The following is a 17,373-nucleotide window of genomic DNA, read 5'->3' on the forward strand; positions in this document are numbered from 1 at the left end:
TAAACCATACCAAAAAACTGTTCTGAAAGTGTGCTCACAGGATTCATTATTAAAAAAAGTGTGCCGCCCCCGTTACTGAACAAACAACCCCTAAATGGTAAGGGTATTAAAATGACCCAGCCCGCCCATTTCAGCTACAGATCTATAAACCATACCAAAAAACTGTGCTGAAAGTGTGCTCACAGGATTCATTATTTAAAAAAAAGTGTGCCGCCCCCGTTACTGAACAAACAACCCCTAAATGGCAAGGGTATTAAAATGACCCAGCCCGCACATTTCAGCTACAGATCTATAAACCATACCAAAAAACTGTGCTGAAAGTGTGCTCACAGGATTCATTATTAAAAAAAAGTGTGCCACCCCCGTTACTAAACAAACAACCCCTAAATGGTAGGGGTATTAAAATGACCCAGCCCGCCCATTTCAGCTACAGATCTATAAACCATACCAAAAAACTGTGCTGAAAGTGTGCTCACAGGATTCACTAATAAAAAAAAGTGTGCCACCCCCGTTACTAAACAAACAAGCCCTAAATGGTAAGGGTAATAAAAAATGACCCAGCCCGCCCATTTCAGCTACAGATCTATAAACCATACCAAAAAACTGTGCTAAAAGTGTGCTCACAGTAATTAATAATAAAAAAAGTGTGCCGCCCCCGTTAGAAAAAAAAAAACCCCTAATTGGCAAGAGTAATAAAATGAAGAATCCTGTCCACACCACCATGAGGTTTTTCTAGGCCTACTTGCTTCTTTGAACTACTTTTATCTTACTCAATGTATGCATTATTTGTTGATGAACGCCTATTGAATTGGTTTAGCACACCCTAATTTTGCAAAGGAATTGTAAGCCAATAACTTAGATGATTATTATAGAAAAGAATAAAAGGTCTCAATAAAAAACTTAAGTCTCATGAATATTGGGAATTTATTTATTCGTATAGTTGCTGCAAATAGCAAAGTTATTATAACAAACATAATCTTAAATACCCCCGCCGCAGCAAACCTGCAGACTAAGCGAATTTCAACTCGTCTTATTACATTTTTGCTCAAATATTTCCATAAATAAGACATATTTTTATTCCCTATTTAAATAACATTAGATTTAACGAGTGCTTAGGTTTGCTGCTACGGGGAAGGTAAAAAGTGTTTTTTGACTATACGTCAATAGTATAGGATGAAATAAATAAATTTGCCAAATTTTATCAATATATATCCATAAACAAGTAAACTACAACAATTTTCATTTTCTCCATAAGAATAACAAGGGAATTTTAAATTACACTATTTTTTAATTTTCTCCGTGACCGTTAGGCATACAACAGCGCTTCAATATACTAAATTATTTCTTTTTTTAAGCTCTATAAAACGGTCTAAAAAGAAATTGCAAAATTTTTTATTTTTAGGGTCAAAAATGGGAAAACCCCATTTTTACCCCATAAAACCCCCCATAAACCCCCGTTCCCATAGTCCGATCATGCTGGTTCGCGAACTCGTTCGAATAAACGTAGGTTTACACGTTTATACCAAATTTCATCAAAATCGGATCATTTTTGCTAGAGTTATCGCGCTAACGGACACATATATAAATCCTACTAATATTATAAATGAGAAAGTTTGGATGTATGGATGTATGGATGGATGTATGGATGTATGGATGTATGTTTGTGACAAGTGAACGCGAAAAATACTGGTCGGATTGGGCTGAAATTTGGCATGATGATAGCTCACATTCCTGATTAACATATAGGCATATTCTTATTTCAAAAATCCTTTCGGGCTCCGCCCCAGTGGCTCTGGGGTTTCCCATGTTAACCTTATGAGAAATGGAATTATTGAATCTTAACAGCTGTTTCAATTAAACAAGTTGGTTCTGTTCTATGATGTTCAATAGCATTAAAGTTACAAGGATTACCAACAGGGTGCAGCACTATTATTTCTTTTACATTTATGACAACAGCTAATTTGCAACCAAAAGGTGAGTGAGCGTAGCGAACGAACTTCAACCTGGAGGCGAACGGGAATGTGAATGTAACATTGAATTTAAAAAAAATGTGCCCCCTACGTCAATAGATGATTCCCGCAAACTGAATATTTCTATCTATTGCGGTTTTTACATAAATAAAGATGCAAGTTTTAAAAAAAACACCCTGTATATACCGTACCTATAAATAATGATTTTTCAGTCTAGAAGGAGCCGAAACCCACCGGACTGGTTTTATTATAGGACCCGTACCACAGCCCGTACCTTCAACCGGGTTTTTCTATAATTAAGTCTAGTGGACAGTGTGGTAGCGGTAGTTGAAGTGTATCCACACGACCAAAACAATAAACCCAATACCGCTTACTAGGTCAAGAAAATTCCTTTCCCGCTTTAATAAAAAATCCTGTTTTATCCCGCATGAATTAGTATATTTTTTTAGGTAGGTTTATAAACATTTACAAAATATTTATTAATCAATATGTGCATGTAAACTTTAAAGTATTGTTTCTTTTTTTGTTTCTCTCGTAAAATGTTTATTTATATACTAAATTTTATTCCTGTTAAAACAACTATTTTTAGAATTGTATAGCTGCTTTATTTATATAATATTTAATATTGTAATAATTACACCTAAATCAATTTTGTAATGGTATTGCCGTTTGAATGGAAATAAAATAAAAATGAATGTGTTGTTCAATACGGAGTGTTAAATTTGACATATCATGTTAAGATTTGTGGTTTTAAACGGCACTAATATATTTTGCTACAGTAATTCAACAGGGTGTCCAGCAAACCTGGAATCATACGTGAATTTTTATGACCAGAAAAATACCTGTGAATTTTGTGAAGAACCGTGAAATTAAAATGTTTTGAATAATCCCTGAGAAATCCATTCAAAATCACCAAAAAATCCGCCTGAAATAGCCAATTTTTTGTTTTTAGTAGTTGAAGATTGTAGTATAGGAAACTATCCCAATAACAGAATACCGTGCGTGATAACGAGAAACCATCACATGCTGCCGCGATCGCGTGAAATCATAACGAATTGCCACAATTGTAATATGATCTCAGGTTTGGCCCTATCACAAAAAAAGTCACAGGAGTTAAAAATAATCGCTGGAAACAATCGAGGATGTTCTAATCACAGATTTTATTGCTACCGCAGTATTTTATCACATTTTCATTTAAAAAAATCTTTGGCAAATTTAATGTTATTGGTCAAAACTATTCAAAATTTGGAAAATTTATGATCAATGGAGAATTCAGGCACAAATCCATGCCTTTTTTCATGGTACAGTAAACCTTCGATAGTACAACACTCCTTGTAGTTCAACACGGGCTGAGCTATTTTGTCAAGTGATATTTAATGGTTACTATTGTGATGTAAGCTGACATGAACATTCATTTGTCATTTATTGTTGACTTGAGACTTAACTAAATGAACAGTGAAATTTTTAAGCTTTTTAGTATTAATAAATTTGCTTGATTTCTAAATAAGACTTGTGTTTTTACTTTCCTGTATATTAAACTCCATTTACTATCCACATTTACATTTACATTTGTCCATTTACATAGTTTGACATTTCGGATAGTTCAACATCACTTCCACAAATAAGTGTCAAACTTTCGAAGTTCTACTGTAACAAGAATTAAAGCATAAATCAAGCTTTTGAAGGTTTTCATGGCAGGTGGCAACCCTGGACAGTGCACTTTATGCTCTTAAAAACTATTAAGTAGTACCACGTCCAAAGCCGCTGGACGGTAAGCTTAGGTTAAGAGTGTAAAGTTGTGCTGTTTCATGACGACTAATCTACTGACGTCCAGAGCTTGTAGAAAGACTTATGTTTATTGCAGTTACTGTACTTTTGGACATGGTGAGATTTGGACGTCGTGCGACAGTATTTTATATATTGGACGTCATGACTCATGATACAGCTCTAAAATTATATTTTGGACGTCGGGACGTGCAATTCATCCTTTTAAATGCTAAAATATACTCAGCCTCAAAGACGATTTTGGCCGCTGGACCTTTCAGTTGTTATTTAACTGAACTGTAAACTTCACTGTCAAGATTAATTCATTCTATAATCATAAAAAACAAATATATATATATATTAATAGGCCTATAACCTCAGAAAGGTTTTAATAAAAAACATTCACAAATATTTACATATTTATTAGACCACATTCACTGAACACAAAATACAAATAGGAACACATCTTACATCACATTAAAAAGTAATAAAATATATTTTCAATAAATAATATAAAAATATATTTAGTATAATAATTTAAAGCCAGGTTTATATAAGAGTCTTGCTAATCAACACAATAAATAAGCAATATTGGATTTATAAATTTCAATTATTTTACAAAATAATGTGTTAAACAGAAATGTTGTGACCTAACTATTGACTAAATGAGTTTGATTAACTAAACATTTAATTTGCATTGTTAAGGTACCTACACATTAAATAAATGCTTTTAATTCATTTCACTAAAAACTAAAGTTACAATCTATTAAAAGTTAATTTGGCATTACAGCAAGAAAATACATAACGCTATAAAAAAGTCCTAGAACGCCATGTATAGTATTATTAAAATAAAAACAACATTTTGAGGAATGATAGTATTATAACAGTAATAAGAATGTTGGAAGCATTGCACAAGAAAGCATTTTTAAATGACAATGTGGTATTTGACAGGGGTCTTGAATTTTCGTTCTTATAATTCAACACAAAGGTTTTTATTAGTCAATCAGTCAGTAAAAAGTCAAAAGAATGATTTTATAAAGTTAATTGGAAAGACGAAAGAAACATGACAGAAAATGTGAAATAGGGATGGAAATAAATTTGTTTTCAGCTGCATTCTCCACCAAAAATCGTATGTTTCATTCATGGATCTTACGGGAATCATTACCACCAATAATACAAGAGGCTGCAGAAAACTAAATATCCCATGGTTTTTCTTGAGCAAAGTAGCGCAGTTATCTGTAGTTAACATATAAATTGTTCAATAGATTCCTAGTAAGTATGTGATTTTTCACCAAACACGCTCAAGAGAGATTGTGTATTGACCTAGCCTTTGAAGAAGAGTTTTTACTCTCTTAAAGAATTCATTGATGACCCAAATCTTTGACCGGATCAGAATTTGAAATTTGTTGTAAATATTGTATATATTTTTGTGTGAGTAAATGTGAAGTTAGGAAGTATTTGACAAGATCCGTCCTGATAATCTGGTGAAGGATTGCTGTTTGGTAATAAGGTGAAAACCATTTAAAAATAGCAGCACCAAATCAAGAAACTCAAGTAAGAAAAAGACATTTACTCAACAACAATATTGATTTCTAAATAATATCATAATTTATACTTTCATTCCTCAATACTAAGTACCTTCAAGGGATTTAATATTAATTATTTATAAAACTTAAAACTATATTCAAACTATTGAGCCCTCTGGTTAATAGAGGCAGTAAGTGAATATTGCCTGACACTCTTTAAGTTCATAACAATAGGTTTTATAAATTCATACTATAAACATTTTATGACCACATGTTTTTCTTTATAACATTGTTCAATTCTTTAACCAACCTTTATTCAAAAATTCAATCTTAAAAAACTGCAAACACCTGTAAAATACAATATAAAATACATCATGTTTACACATAAGTAGACAGCAATGTTAAATGCACACAATATCTAAACAGGCACAAAGTTGCGATATCAGAGAAAAAGTGAAGTAGCAAAATTCTTATTAACAACGTTTAAATTCAACAATTTATCGCAAATACGCCACCAACAAGCAGGAAAAATTCCCTAAATTTGAAAAACATCAAAAATATTCACCTGACACAGTAATTTTAAACTAACATTTCAGTTACAGTCTTCCAATTTAAAAAATTTTGAAACCTTTGTCATTTAACAACTTATAGAACTATGCCATTACAATGATAAAAGAGCAAATAAAAAAACTATTACCAAAATTTACTAGATTATTTTTTTAGATTTTATACTTAACAAAAAATTTTATCAAATAATATAATGTAATGTACAAACAGTCAATAAAAATAATTCTCATGCATTTAGTACTATCTACAAAAACCATTTAGTTAACTTTATACACTCTAAACATAGGAAATGCAATAAGAGATTGGTTAATAAACATTTTCTAAGAGGCTAGTTAGTATAAAATTAAGTACTTTCAGCCCAGATCCTAGTAATAAGATGATATATATTATAAACAAATGATAAAAATCTATAATGGTTAACTAAGTAAAGCTAATAAAGTATGTAGTATGATTTTGGTTAGAGAGCTTATGTGACCTCAGTTCCACAACACCAGATCTTTCATTGCCATAACGTCACAACTAAAATGGTCCAGCTTCATTTGAACCATTCTTAGAATAAGTTATCAGAAGTGATATAAACACTATAGGAAGGTAATTAAACTTTTAAAATAGAATTTAAATATGACAAGCATTTTTTATACAATTCTTTCACTTCAATATCCAATGACTTATTTTTAATGGCGACTTGAGTTAAAAAATATAATTATTTAACTAAATGAGGTAAGTATAAAATTACGTATTTACCAAGTGAACAGTTTACGTTGTGGTTCTATCAATGTGTTAGAGTATTACGTTTACAAATAATCAGCTCCCATGTAATACTATGCTACATTTTAATGTAAAAAATATGTATCTAGAAAATTTTTAAATACTTTAATAGTTAAAATTATATTCCCTTTAAGGTAATACTGTTAAAAAAAAATATAAGAAATTCGCAAAATTGCAAAAACCCAAAGTTTTATGGATTTAGCTTATTAGATAGAATTCAAATTTCAGTCCATACCACAAATGGCTTACCTAACCCATTATCAAGCTTTATTTTTAGGGCTGAAATGAAGATATGGAATCAAAATTTGACGTTCAAAACTACAAGATAAATATATATTGACTACACTACACTTGAGCTACGTCATCTTGCGGCTGCAGTGTTGCCAACAGCAGACCAGCGGCTCGTGCCACCTCCCAGCCGGAGTCACAAAGTGCTGTCAGTTTGGCGCCACTGTCACAACACAACTCGGTTGGCAAAAGTGCGTCCAGTCGGCACAGTTTGATGGCACGGTGAACATCCCAGTCAGTAGCGTTGAGTGCGACCAGACGAGCGTCCTCCGATACCTTGTAACATAAACAAACCAAATAATTGAGCTTTTAAAGTAAACACAAGTGATAGGCCAAGTCAAAGGAAGTTGTCACAATATGGAAGTCTTTTACTGACTGAACTTCTTGAGTGGGTAATGAGAGTTGCCCATAAAGTAAGCCTTGTTTTTCAGCTAAGAGTGTTTCCAACAGGAAACAATATCTTCCAACTCAAACCTTCCTCTGTAGGAAATGCTGTAGTGACAGTCATGAATATTATTGTGTTCAGAGTAAGAGCCTTATTATGCACGGCCACTCGAGTGGCTCACCACTGCGACTGCCCTAAGGCCACTTTTAGCAGGCCATGCTATGGAGCTTATTAAGTGACGTGACCGTGGCGAGGGTGTGCGGCTGGGGAGGCCAGTCGCGGCGACTGTCGTACCACCAGCGGGCCATGTTCTCATATGCTGCTTATTACGGGCAGCCACAGTTGCGGGCCACAGCGCAAATAAAAAAAACTTCTTGTCATCCTCTTTGAGATCATCATAAAGTGTGAAAAAAGCTTCTGAAGGTATTTGCTTTAGTAACAGATGGACTCCAATCCAATACTTTTGTTTCACCTACGTTTACGACGCTTGAGTAAAAGTATAAGAAATAGTTCATCTTTCTTACTTGGCTACTTCATCATTCACACTGAGAAACTGCATACAAGTCTGTATAAAATTAGGTCAAATGCGCGACCTCGCCACCCCTGTGGCCACCCCAAGTGACTGAGAAGTCGCGGTCGCAAGACACTTCAGTGGCCGCTCATAATAAGGCTCTAATGTTTTGTATTTCTTTATCCACCAGAGTGGACTCTTCTCCAATCAGGTTAGCCTGTCTTGATTTATTGTTCTTAGCTACAAGCTTTGACTTTACAGAGTAAAAGACATCCCACTTCAAGTACGAAGTGGCTAGGTCCGTTGGTGGTGGAATTGAGCTTCTGTGTAGTGCTGGGTGTTTGGTGGCTGCGTTAAAGGGCCACATATGAGTGTTTGTGTTCTCACTTTTCATAGTTTTTTTCAATATAATGTAGTGTTTGTTATCTTTTGGTAGCTGCGTTAAAGGGCTACACCAGTGTCTGTGAGGGCATGGTCTCCTCACTTTTCCTCCAAACACACTTCTCCTACTCTATTATTGTTGTCATCTGTTCTGCTACCTGTATTTTAATCATGTAATATAATGCTGTAAATAATTACTATTGTCCCTGTTGCTCGAATTCGAGCAATTGCTAAGTATTACGGGCGTTATTTTAAAACGAATAACATTCATTATTTCTGATGATATATTCAACTCAAAGATTATTGAAATACTCAATATGTACATAACAAATTATATCAATTTATCCAGGTTCTCTCGCTTTTTATATGGTAATATTTACGCCAACCCGAATTCAAATAGTAAATATTTCATTTCAACCGAGTCAGTAAATGTTTGTAGCAAACTGTTAAATTAGCAAACTTATTGACTGTTTACAATTAACATATGATCTTCTTCTCACTTTTAATTTCTGATTGACTGTTTACAATTAACATATGATCTTCTTCTCACTTTTAATTTCTGACAACAGCTGGAGCTTCATAACAGTTTTTGTTTCCCATGTTAATCTTATGGAGAAAAACAAAACTTTAAAGGGCCCCAGGGCCTCACTCTCTAATCATTTCCCTAAAAAGAAAGTTTCCTGCACAACTTCACGTTACGCTCTTTCCAATGACACCAAAAGCATGTCAATCGGTTCAGTAGTTTTGGAGTAGTAATTGTCACAAAAAACCTGTTTGCGTATTAAATAAGTACTAGTGTCCCTGTTGCACGAAATCGAGCAATTGCTAAGTATAACAGGCGTTATTTTAAAACGAATAACAGTAATAATTTTTGATGACTTTAAAAGATTTGACTCAAAAATTATAAAATACTCAAGATGTACATGACAGATCGATATAATCAACATTTCTTGTAAATATCTATCATTTTTCCAAAGCTGATTTTTTTAGTCTTTTCTACAAATAGCCTTACTCATAGCCGCATTAGGTTGTCCATAATAACGATTATAAATATAAAAGAAACACATTATTTCTATTTCTTCTCTTTGGTGGTGTTCTATGACTTTTTTTGTTTCCATAGTTTGCAAATCGGCTCTTTCAATGAATACTAAGAAATTCAGCACAGTGTTAATTCAGTTTTCTTTTTAGTATATAAAATTATCCAGGCTCTCTCGCTTTTTCCATTCTAATATTTACGCCAACACAAATTCAAATAATAACTATTTCATTTCAACCAAGTAAGTAAATGTTTGTAGCAAACTAACTGTTAAATTAGCAAACTTATTGACTGTGTTTACAATTAACATACGTTCTTCTTCTCACTTTTAATTTCTGACAACAGCTGGAGTTTCATAACAATATTTGTTTCGCATGTTAATCTTATGGAGAAATACGAAACTTTAAAGGGCCCCAGGGCCTCACCCTCTAATTATTTCCCCAAAAAGAATGTTTCCTGCACAACTTCACGTTACGCTCTTTCCAATGACACCAAGGACATGTAAATCGGTTCAGTAGTTTCGGAGGAGTAATTGTCACAAAAAACCTGCTTGCGTATTAAATAAGTATAAATAGATATATAGATGTTATCTTTGAGTACCCAATTACTCTTTATTATCTGTTTATATTGTATTGAATAATCAATGTTTTGTTGTAGTGCTTTGCTTATTAAACTTGTAAATTACTTGTAAATACTTGTAAATAATAAGTGATTCTCAACCAAAGTTATACAAGTGCTGATACAGTTATGTTATTGTTATGTTATTTCTAATATTCTATTTATATTTGTTGCTACTGCATTGAATATTATATTGTTATGGTTTTATTGCTTTGCATTTTAGAATTGTAAATTGTTATTCTTGAACCATGAAACCTTTGTGTAACTGTTATTGCTGATCTGTATATCAATTGTTTGTAATCTATTTAGTATTAATATCTTAGGCTACCATCTTGATCTACACAAATTTGTAAAATTGGTTTAACCGTGGGAAATAAATAAATAAGTCTTCATAGCTTGTTAACAGTTTTAGATTTTTTTAAATGGACTTTGTTGAATTGAGCTGTCAACAATTGCTGATGCCAATTACTAATTTTTATTGAATAAACCAACTATATAACCAAACAAAAATCAAGGGAGATCTTATTGTAAACTATCAACAATTTTATGTCTTGTAAATTAGCAAAGTATTGAAAAACAAACAAAATTTGACAGTAGCGTATACTCTGTGGCTCATTAACTAGCAAAATGTTGTCCATACAGATTTCTACTTCGGTATTTAAAGTGTTATATCTATACCTTGTTGCCGAGCACCTTGCCCATGATGCGGACCTCATCGCTGTTCACTCCACTGGTCTTGCCCCGTGTCCTCCGTGTGTTGGGACCGTCGCAAGCAAACTCCAGCAGATCCTCACAGCTGACGTGTTCACGCAACACTCCCTCTCCCTCTGCCTCCATGTGGTCCAGGGCGTCCAGCTCACAGGCTATCCGCTCCTCAAACCCACTCCTGGAGAGAATCACGTCAAGTAGTCAAACGTACAAAGAAACCTGTATGGGTTTAATACCCACTGGGAATAGTGGGATAGTGGGTGAGAATACACACTATCCATAGGTGTAAGGTCTCAAAAGAGAGGGTAGAACACAAACCAGAGAATACTCTTTCTTACAGGAAGATCCACCTTTAAAGGTTTTAATGACAAAGCAAGAGAGAGAGTAAAACTATTAGGAGGCACTGTTTTGCCACTAAGCTAAATAAAAAGTCATCATAAGCAACAACACTATAGTGTCACCACTATCTTCAGATGTATAGCTTCAGTAGTGTTAAGTATTATATTGTTAACAACCAACAAAATAATAAGATACAATCATACATAAGCAAATTACTCTGAACATCACTAGAAACCTGGAGTGTTCTGGGATATATCTACACAAAAAGTTTCATTTGCATTTTCCTAGCAGGATTTGAAATCTTTCAAGATATTATGGGATGAGAATCCTGTAACATTACCAATATCCTTGATGATCACAATCACTCTTATCGTACAGGATACATGATTACAAAATTGCCTGATAGTTAAAGGTTTAATATTAAAATTTTCAACTCTTCAACAATCTTTAAGATTAAATTCTATTAAATTCAATTTAAAAATCTATATGCGTTGTTCTCAAAAACAACAATGTGATGGAAAATATTCCCAGCTGGCGAATTGCTTATGTTGATTGCTTGTAATCAAAGCAGTGTTGGGTAGCTGAGTGGTCATATTGCTTGAATAACAATCAAAAGGTTGCCAGATCAATCCTGAGAAAACTCAGTAGCTTTTTGATGGTTCCGGTACTGAACTCAGCTGTTCCTGATCATGGGGATTTAAATAAACGATACTGACTAATGAAACAGCTGATCTTAGTCAGTAACAACTAACAAAGCTACACAGATCATCTCACTTCATTCTTCACTCTACCTTCAGTCATATTTGGGTAAAAATACGCACCTAGGTGGCAGCCCAACCCAATCTCAATTGATAGCGATAATAATCATTATTTTTATTTTCTAAACTTAACTCTGACTGATGAATTTCATTTCATTGTGCTAAATAAAGCCTTGATTCATTCACGAAAAACACACCTTATTTACCACAGCAAACATCTTTGTTCTCGAACAATGGATATGTAACTTTGATTCATTAATAGAGTATGAAAGAGTTTGACCCATATGTTTAACATGTTTATTCTGCAACTCACGGTTCTTGTGGAGGAATGTTGCGTCTGAGGTGAGTTTCCCCCTCCTCTTCCTCACTCTCGCCCTCGCCTTCTCTCCCTTCACTGGCTGTCGGCTCATCCTCCAAGCCAAGGTAGGTAGGCTCTGTAGAAAATAAAACAGATATGTTAGTAACATACAATAGGCATATTCATTTGACAAATTTGTAAAGAAACAAATAAGTTATAAATACCATACATCTCTATACAATTTAAAAACAAACGGAAAAAGGTCACTATACGTGACTAAATATTTTGAAACTATCTATTGGTTGGCACAGACTGAGAACCCAAGGCAGCGATGTCTTGCGTTTGTGTTGATTAGTTCAGTTTATTCTCGTACTGTACCGGCTCACCACTGACTTTAATTAAGGCTGTTTGGGCGCAAAGGATCTCAGTTAGTACCCATCATCACAAATTCCACTACTGTCCCATTTAACTTGGTGATTAGTGGGGCTTAGAGCAGGTGGCCTATTCTGCCTTGGAATACAATTTTTGAAAATTAAAGGGGCAAATCGTGAGAAACAAGTTATTATCTTGGAAAAAATTGCAATAAGTAAATCGTTAACACCCTCAGAACATGACATAGACTATTTTGAATAAACTAAAATTATGTCTTAGTATTTTAACTTTTTTTTCAAAGTGGCAAGTTAACTACACATTTTTACTATTGTCGGGCCAGTGGTTAATTCTCCAGGTTTGTATTAACATAAGACAAAATGACCACTTTCTAGCCCTGTAAGCTCCACATTATTTGTCGGAACCATTGTGATTTATAGTTCAATACCTATTCCAAAGAAAATAAAATTTTAGGCCAATTACCCTTACATACTCCACGCCAATTTTAAAACTATTGTATAAAAAGGTCAATTTATGGGAAATTAAAAAAAGAAGCACACTCTGCCAGTGAGGTTTTCAATATTTTTTTTTCTGGAATTTAACCCTTTATTTAGTTAGTTGAGTTCTGCATACACACCAAATAAAACAGTCTAGTCTTGGCTGGAAAATACATTGAAAACTAAGTCACGTAAAATAACCAATCGGAATCCTTCATTCCTTTACTAGAAATAGCAGTGTTATGGTATGTGACTGTTAGTAAAATTGTAAAGATTCAACTAACAGAATATTTAGAAAGCAATAATTTAATAAATCCTTCACAGTTTGGTTTCCGCCCAGAATTCGGTACTGAAAAATCCATAACAAAAATGATTAACTACATTGCGGAAGCCTTGGATGGATCGCAGAAGACTGTGGGTGTGCTATGTGACCTATCCAAGGCTTTTGACTGTGTGAATCATGAGATACTCATAGAAAAATTAAGTATGCATGGAATAAAAAATACTGAATTAAAATGGTTCATATCATATTTAAAGACCCGAAAACAAAGACTTATTTTACAAAAAATGCAGAGAAATTATAAATCAGAGTGGAACATTAACCCCAATGGAGTTCCTCAGGGCTCCATTCTCGGCCCTTGTTTATTTATTATTTATGTTAATGATCTATGCAATGCTACTAAGATGTCCACCTTTCAATACGCAGATGATACCGCTTTAATATGCACAGGACAAAACAATGAGTTCATTCAAGCCTCAATAACTAAGGAATTTCAACTCCTTGGGGATTGGTTTGCAGTAAATGGCCTGTCCATGAATGTGGCAAAAACTCAACTAATTCAGTTTTCTGCATCCAATATTAACCAAGAAATAATTGTAAATACAAACTTAACTACAATTCATTCACAACAGTCAATAAATTATTTGGGAATAGAAATCGATTCACAACTAAATTGGCAAAAACACATTAAAAACCTATCAAAAAGACTACGCTCAGCAACATTTGTTCTCACAATAATTCGGGATACTACTAATCTAGAAACACAAATAGTAGTATATCACGCATATTTTTCATCGATTATGAATTATGGAATTACTGTATGGGGCTCATCAAGCCAGGCCAAAAAAATATTTATTCTCCAAAAAAGAGCTGTAAGATTAATGGCCAGAGTCTCCCGTAGAACACATTGTAAAGATTTATTTATTAATTTTAAAATTTTAACTTTTTTTAGCTCTTATATTTACAAATTGGCATTAATGGTTAAAAGTGATTTCGACACATTCATGGACTGTCAACAATCTCATCCACATAACACAAGATTCAAAAATATTATAAAACTAGTTCAACATAGGCTTAAAATCTTTCATTTATCCCCTCAGTATATGGGACCAAAAATTTACAATAAATTACCCGCTGGGATTAAAAACATTGCCTCATTCTCTAAATTTAAACTATCTTTAAAAAATTTCCTTTTGGAGAGGGCATTTTACTCGTTAGAGGAATATCTGGAAAATGAGTATATTTGAAAGACATTGCTTCTCCCATAGGTTTGTAGCTTATTACATGCTTTATTTCTTTTGTAAGCTATTTTATTTTAAAATGTAGTATAGTATTAGTATTAAACTTTGTGACAAATCACCTGTCAAGAGAATTGATGTAATGTGATGATGTTTAATAAATAAATAAAATAAATAAATAAGTTATAAGCCTCTAGACTTAAATTTCCTCAAGTAAACTAACAACTAGAGGTGTGCGGATATCCGAAAAATCGGGTCGGATTCGGTTCGGTTCGGATATCCGTATCCGAAACCGAGCCTGAATTTGATATCCGACACTATCCGTTATATATCAGACTTTTTCGGATAGACAACATATTTTGACGTTTTGGACAGAAAACTAAATCTTCATAACCATCATTACAAATAAAAATGAAAATTACAGCAATACATTTCCAACGACAACGTAACAGCAAAGGACAAAGAAGCCATATGATGCAATACCGATGTCTAGTTTATATTCGTTATCAACGTCGTTAACGGCTGTTTTGCTTTACGATTATATTCGTCTGGAACGAACAGACATAAAGCAGAAAAGAACTACCATGGTCAACTCGTGCTTGTCTCCTGATACTAGGGGCGCTATATGCGTAATAGTTTTTTTTTTACAGTACTGTTTTAAAGTATAAAAATCTAGCCTACTTCTGTGCTGTTACGTAAACAATAGATTTAATGTTTCCCGAAAAAAGTCAGAATAGAAACAACAGAAAGGCAACACAATAGAAGAAGGGTGGGAGGGGAGGGCAATGACCTCGAAAGGAGCCCGGGTAACGGGTAGCAACAGTGAGTCGAGTAGGCCTTGAGGGGGGAAGGGGTGGGTACGACCTTGAAGCTATATATAGACTTGCACTACTTCTCTAAATCTAAAGGACTGGCGAGTGGTATTCCAATCACAGGACAAGATACGTTGTTTTTCGGGTATTCATTGCCCGGTTTGACTTTGGATTGTCTTATTGTGTAGAAACTTTGAATAATCTATATAAATAAAATTAGAGTTTTGTCTGTACTTTGCTCAGAATTATATACTTTTAGGTTATTTTTACGTTTTATACATTAAAGAAGCAGAAACGAGTCTTATCTATATTTCTGTCTGTCTATCTGTCTGTCTGTCTGTCTGTCTTTCCCTTTGTCTGTAACACTCAAGATGGCATTTTACGCAATCTTCTCCGTGAAAACCAGAGTACCTATCAAGATCCAAGTCATTTTAATGTATTCACTGGATTGGCGAGAGTGTCTTTAGTGATTTAAATATAGCCTCACTACTTTGTAAATAAAATTACGGACGTTCAAAAATGCAGTTTTGTGCGATTTTTGTCAAATTTTCGTTCAATTTTTATCACATAATCGTCTATGAAATAACGAACAGCTGTTCGGATCAAGATTATTTTTTCTAGCTGTCAATGATATGTTTACAAATGTTGTTTACAAATACCGCAACCATTTCGAATCACGTTTTGAAAGCAAATCCCAACCAAGTGAGATTAAAAACGTTTTTCTTACATAACGGATTTAATTAATCGCAAGTGCAATAATATAGTCTAATAGTGTAACCGTAAATGAAATTAAATAACTAGACATCGTCCAAATCGGAACCAGAAATTCTTTGTGTATAAAATGTTTCTTGAGTTTTGACAACCAGAAAGAAGACCTTGAATCAGTGTTGTATAGGGCTGGGACACTGAAATGATCGTCGCCAATAGCTTACAAAAAATTTTTCCATTCATTGACGGCGCTTCAATGGCGGTTGTGTAAAGTGTAAAGTAAAAAATCACAACTGCAGTGGGTGATTGTAACAGAGGTTTAACAGAGGAAGTGCTAAACTCGCTTTTCCAATGTGTCACTTTCTGTTTCTACTCACCGTGTGATGCAATCGCTGGACCATACAGCCAATAGGCCCATAGCTCATATCTTGGGTACGTAAGCCTGCATATTTATTCATAACAACCTTTTTGACGACGATCCTTGATACCGGTACTTTTCCATAGAATACATGGCCTACCTACTTAAGAAATACAATTACAAATGACCAAAACCCCAACATTGTGTGATTTTCGTCACATTTCCTTCTAATGTTAATAGATATACTAATCATTGTTTAGAGAATGCGTAATCTATTAAATAACAAAAAGTTGTTTGGGTAAGGTTGTTTTTTTTTCAAACTGACACCGATAAGTTTACGCTATAACTTTTTACGAGAAAATCCAAAAGCAAGAGATCAATAACCTCGGGACTAGATATTAATGTATTTAATTGGTCGGATGTACTATAGTTCTTAGGTAGGTTCTTACGTAGGTACTGGTTCTTTTCCTTAGCTGCTAGAATCATTTTTACGTAGGTACCAACACATCACTGTAGTTTACAAATTAGTTATCGTTGGTGTTGCACCTTATTTATTAGAGCCGTCCGTATTCAATTTAAGTGATGTCTTAACTCTGTATAAGTTTTGCTTTTTCTGTCTGGATTCCAAATCTTAGCTTACCCGGTATGCTAAGAAAATGATAACCTATTTGAGTAAAACATTTGTTGGGCAAACCATCATGAATTGTTTACGCCTTTATATTGTTTATGTATCAATAGTTCGTGGCCTTTTTTGGATTGTTGTGTGTATGTCTGTTGGTAACGCATTAATGTCCTTATTTCTCTATTTCCTTATTACTTCTATTTTTTTTTCGTGTTTCACGGAATGGACAAGAGCACCTTTGATACTGAAAATGTCAACCGGAATAAAGTGTTAAATTGTGAGGTTGAGGTAGTACTTTAAATACGTTTAAGTTAACCGATGTGGAAAGTAACTTTCAATTATAGGCCTACTTTAGGGCTACGCTTCATGGATCTATAAAACATTTTTTAGTTTAATCATTGGACATATGGACCATAACGATCCGGGTGACATTTAATTGCGAAGCTTTTATTTTGGCTTGAACTGTCAGATACTGTATTTGCGAAGGTTTATATATAATAGTTTTGCCAGCATATCTGCAAATGTGCAAACTAACTGCTGTTCTTAATCTTAATATAAGAAGGTTTCAACTG

The 17,373-nt window shown here is 33.9% G+C and overlaps 1 protein-coding gene across 1 annotated transcript in view; it reads right to left on the reverse strand.

Moving 5' to 3' along the window:
- Positions 1–4,165: 4,165 nt before the first annotated feature.
- LOC128993582 (activated Cdc42 kinase-like) overlaps positions 4,166–17,373 on the reverse strand; it is a 60,172-nt gene continuing 46,964 nt past the window's right edge. Inside the window, exons 21-23 of the mRNA XM_054417565.1 lie at positions 11,933–12,053; positions 10,493–10,700; positions 4,166–7,159 (exon numbers count right to left, since the gene is read on the reverse strand). Of these exons, the coding sequence (XP_054273540.1) occupies positions 6,941–7,159; positions 10,493–10,700; positions 11,933–12,053 (548 nt within the window). The 3' untranslated portion in view covers positions 4,166–6,940. The remainder of the gene's footprint in view (positions 7,160–10,492; positions 10,701–11,932; positions 12,054–17,373) is intronic.

This window comes from Macrosteles quadrilineatus, unplaced genomic scaffold (assembly GCF_028750875.1).
Source record: "Macrosteles quadrilineatus isolate MER2022 unplaced genomic scaffold, UCM_ALF_1.0 Scaffold_4__1_contigs__length_99947679, whole genome shotgun sequence".
NCBI lineage: Eukaryota > Metazoa > Arthropoda > Insecta > Hemiptera > Cicadellidae > Macrosteles > Macrosteles quadrilineatus.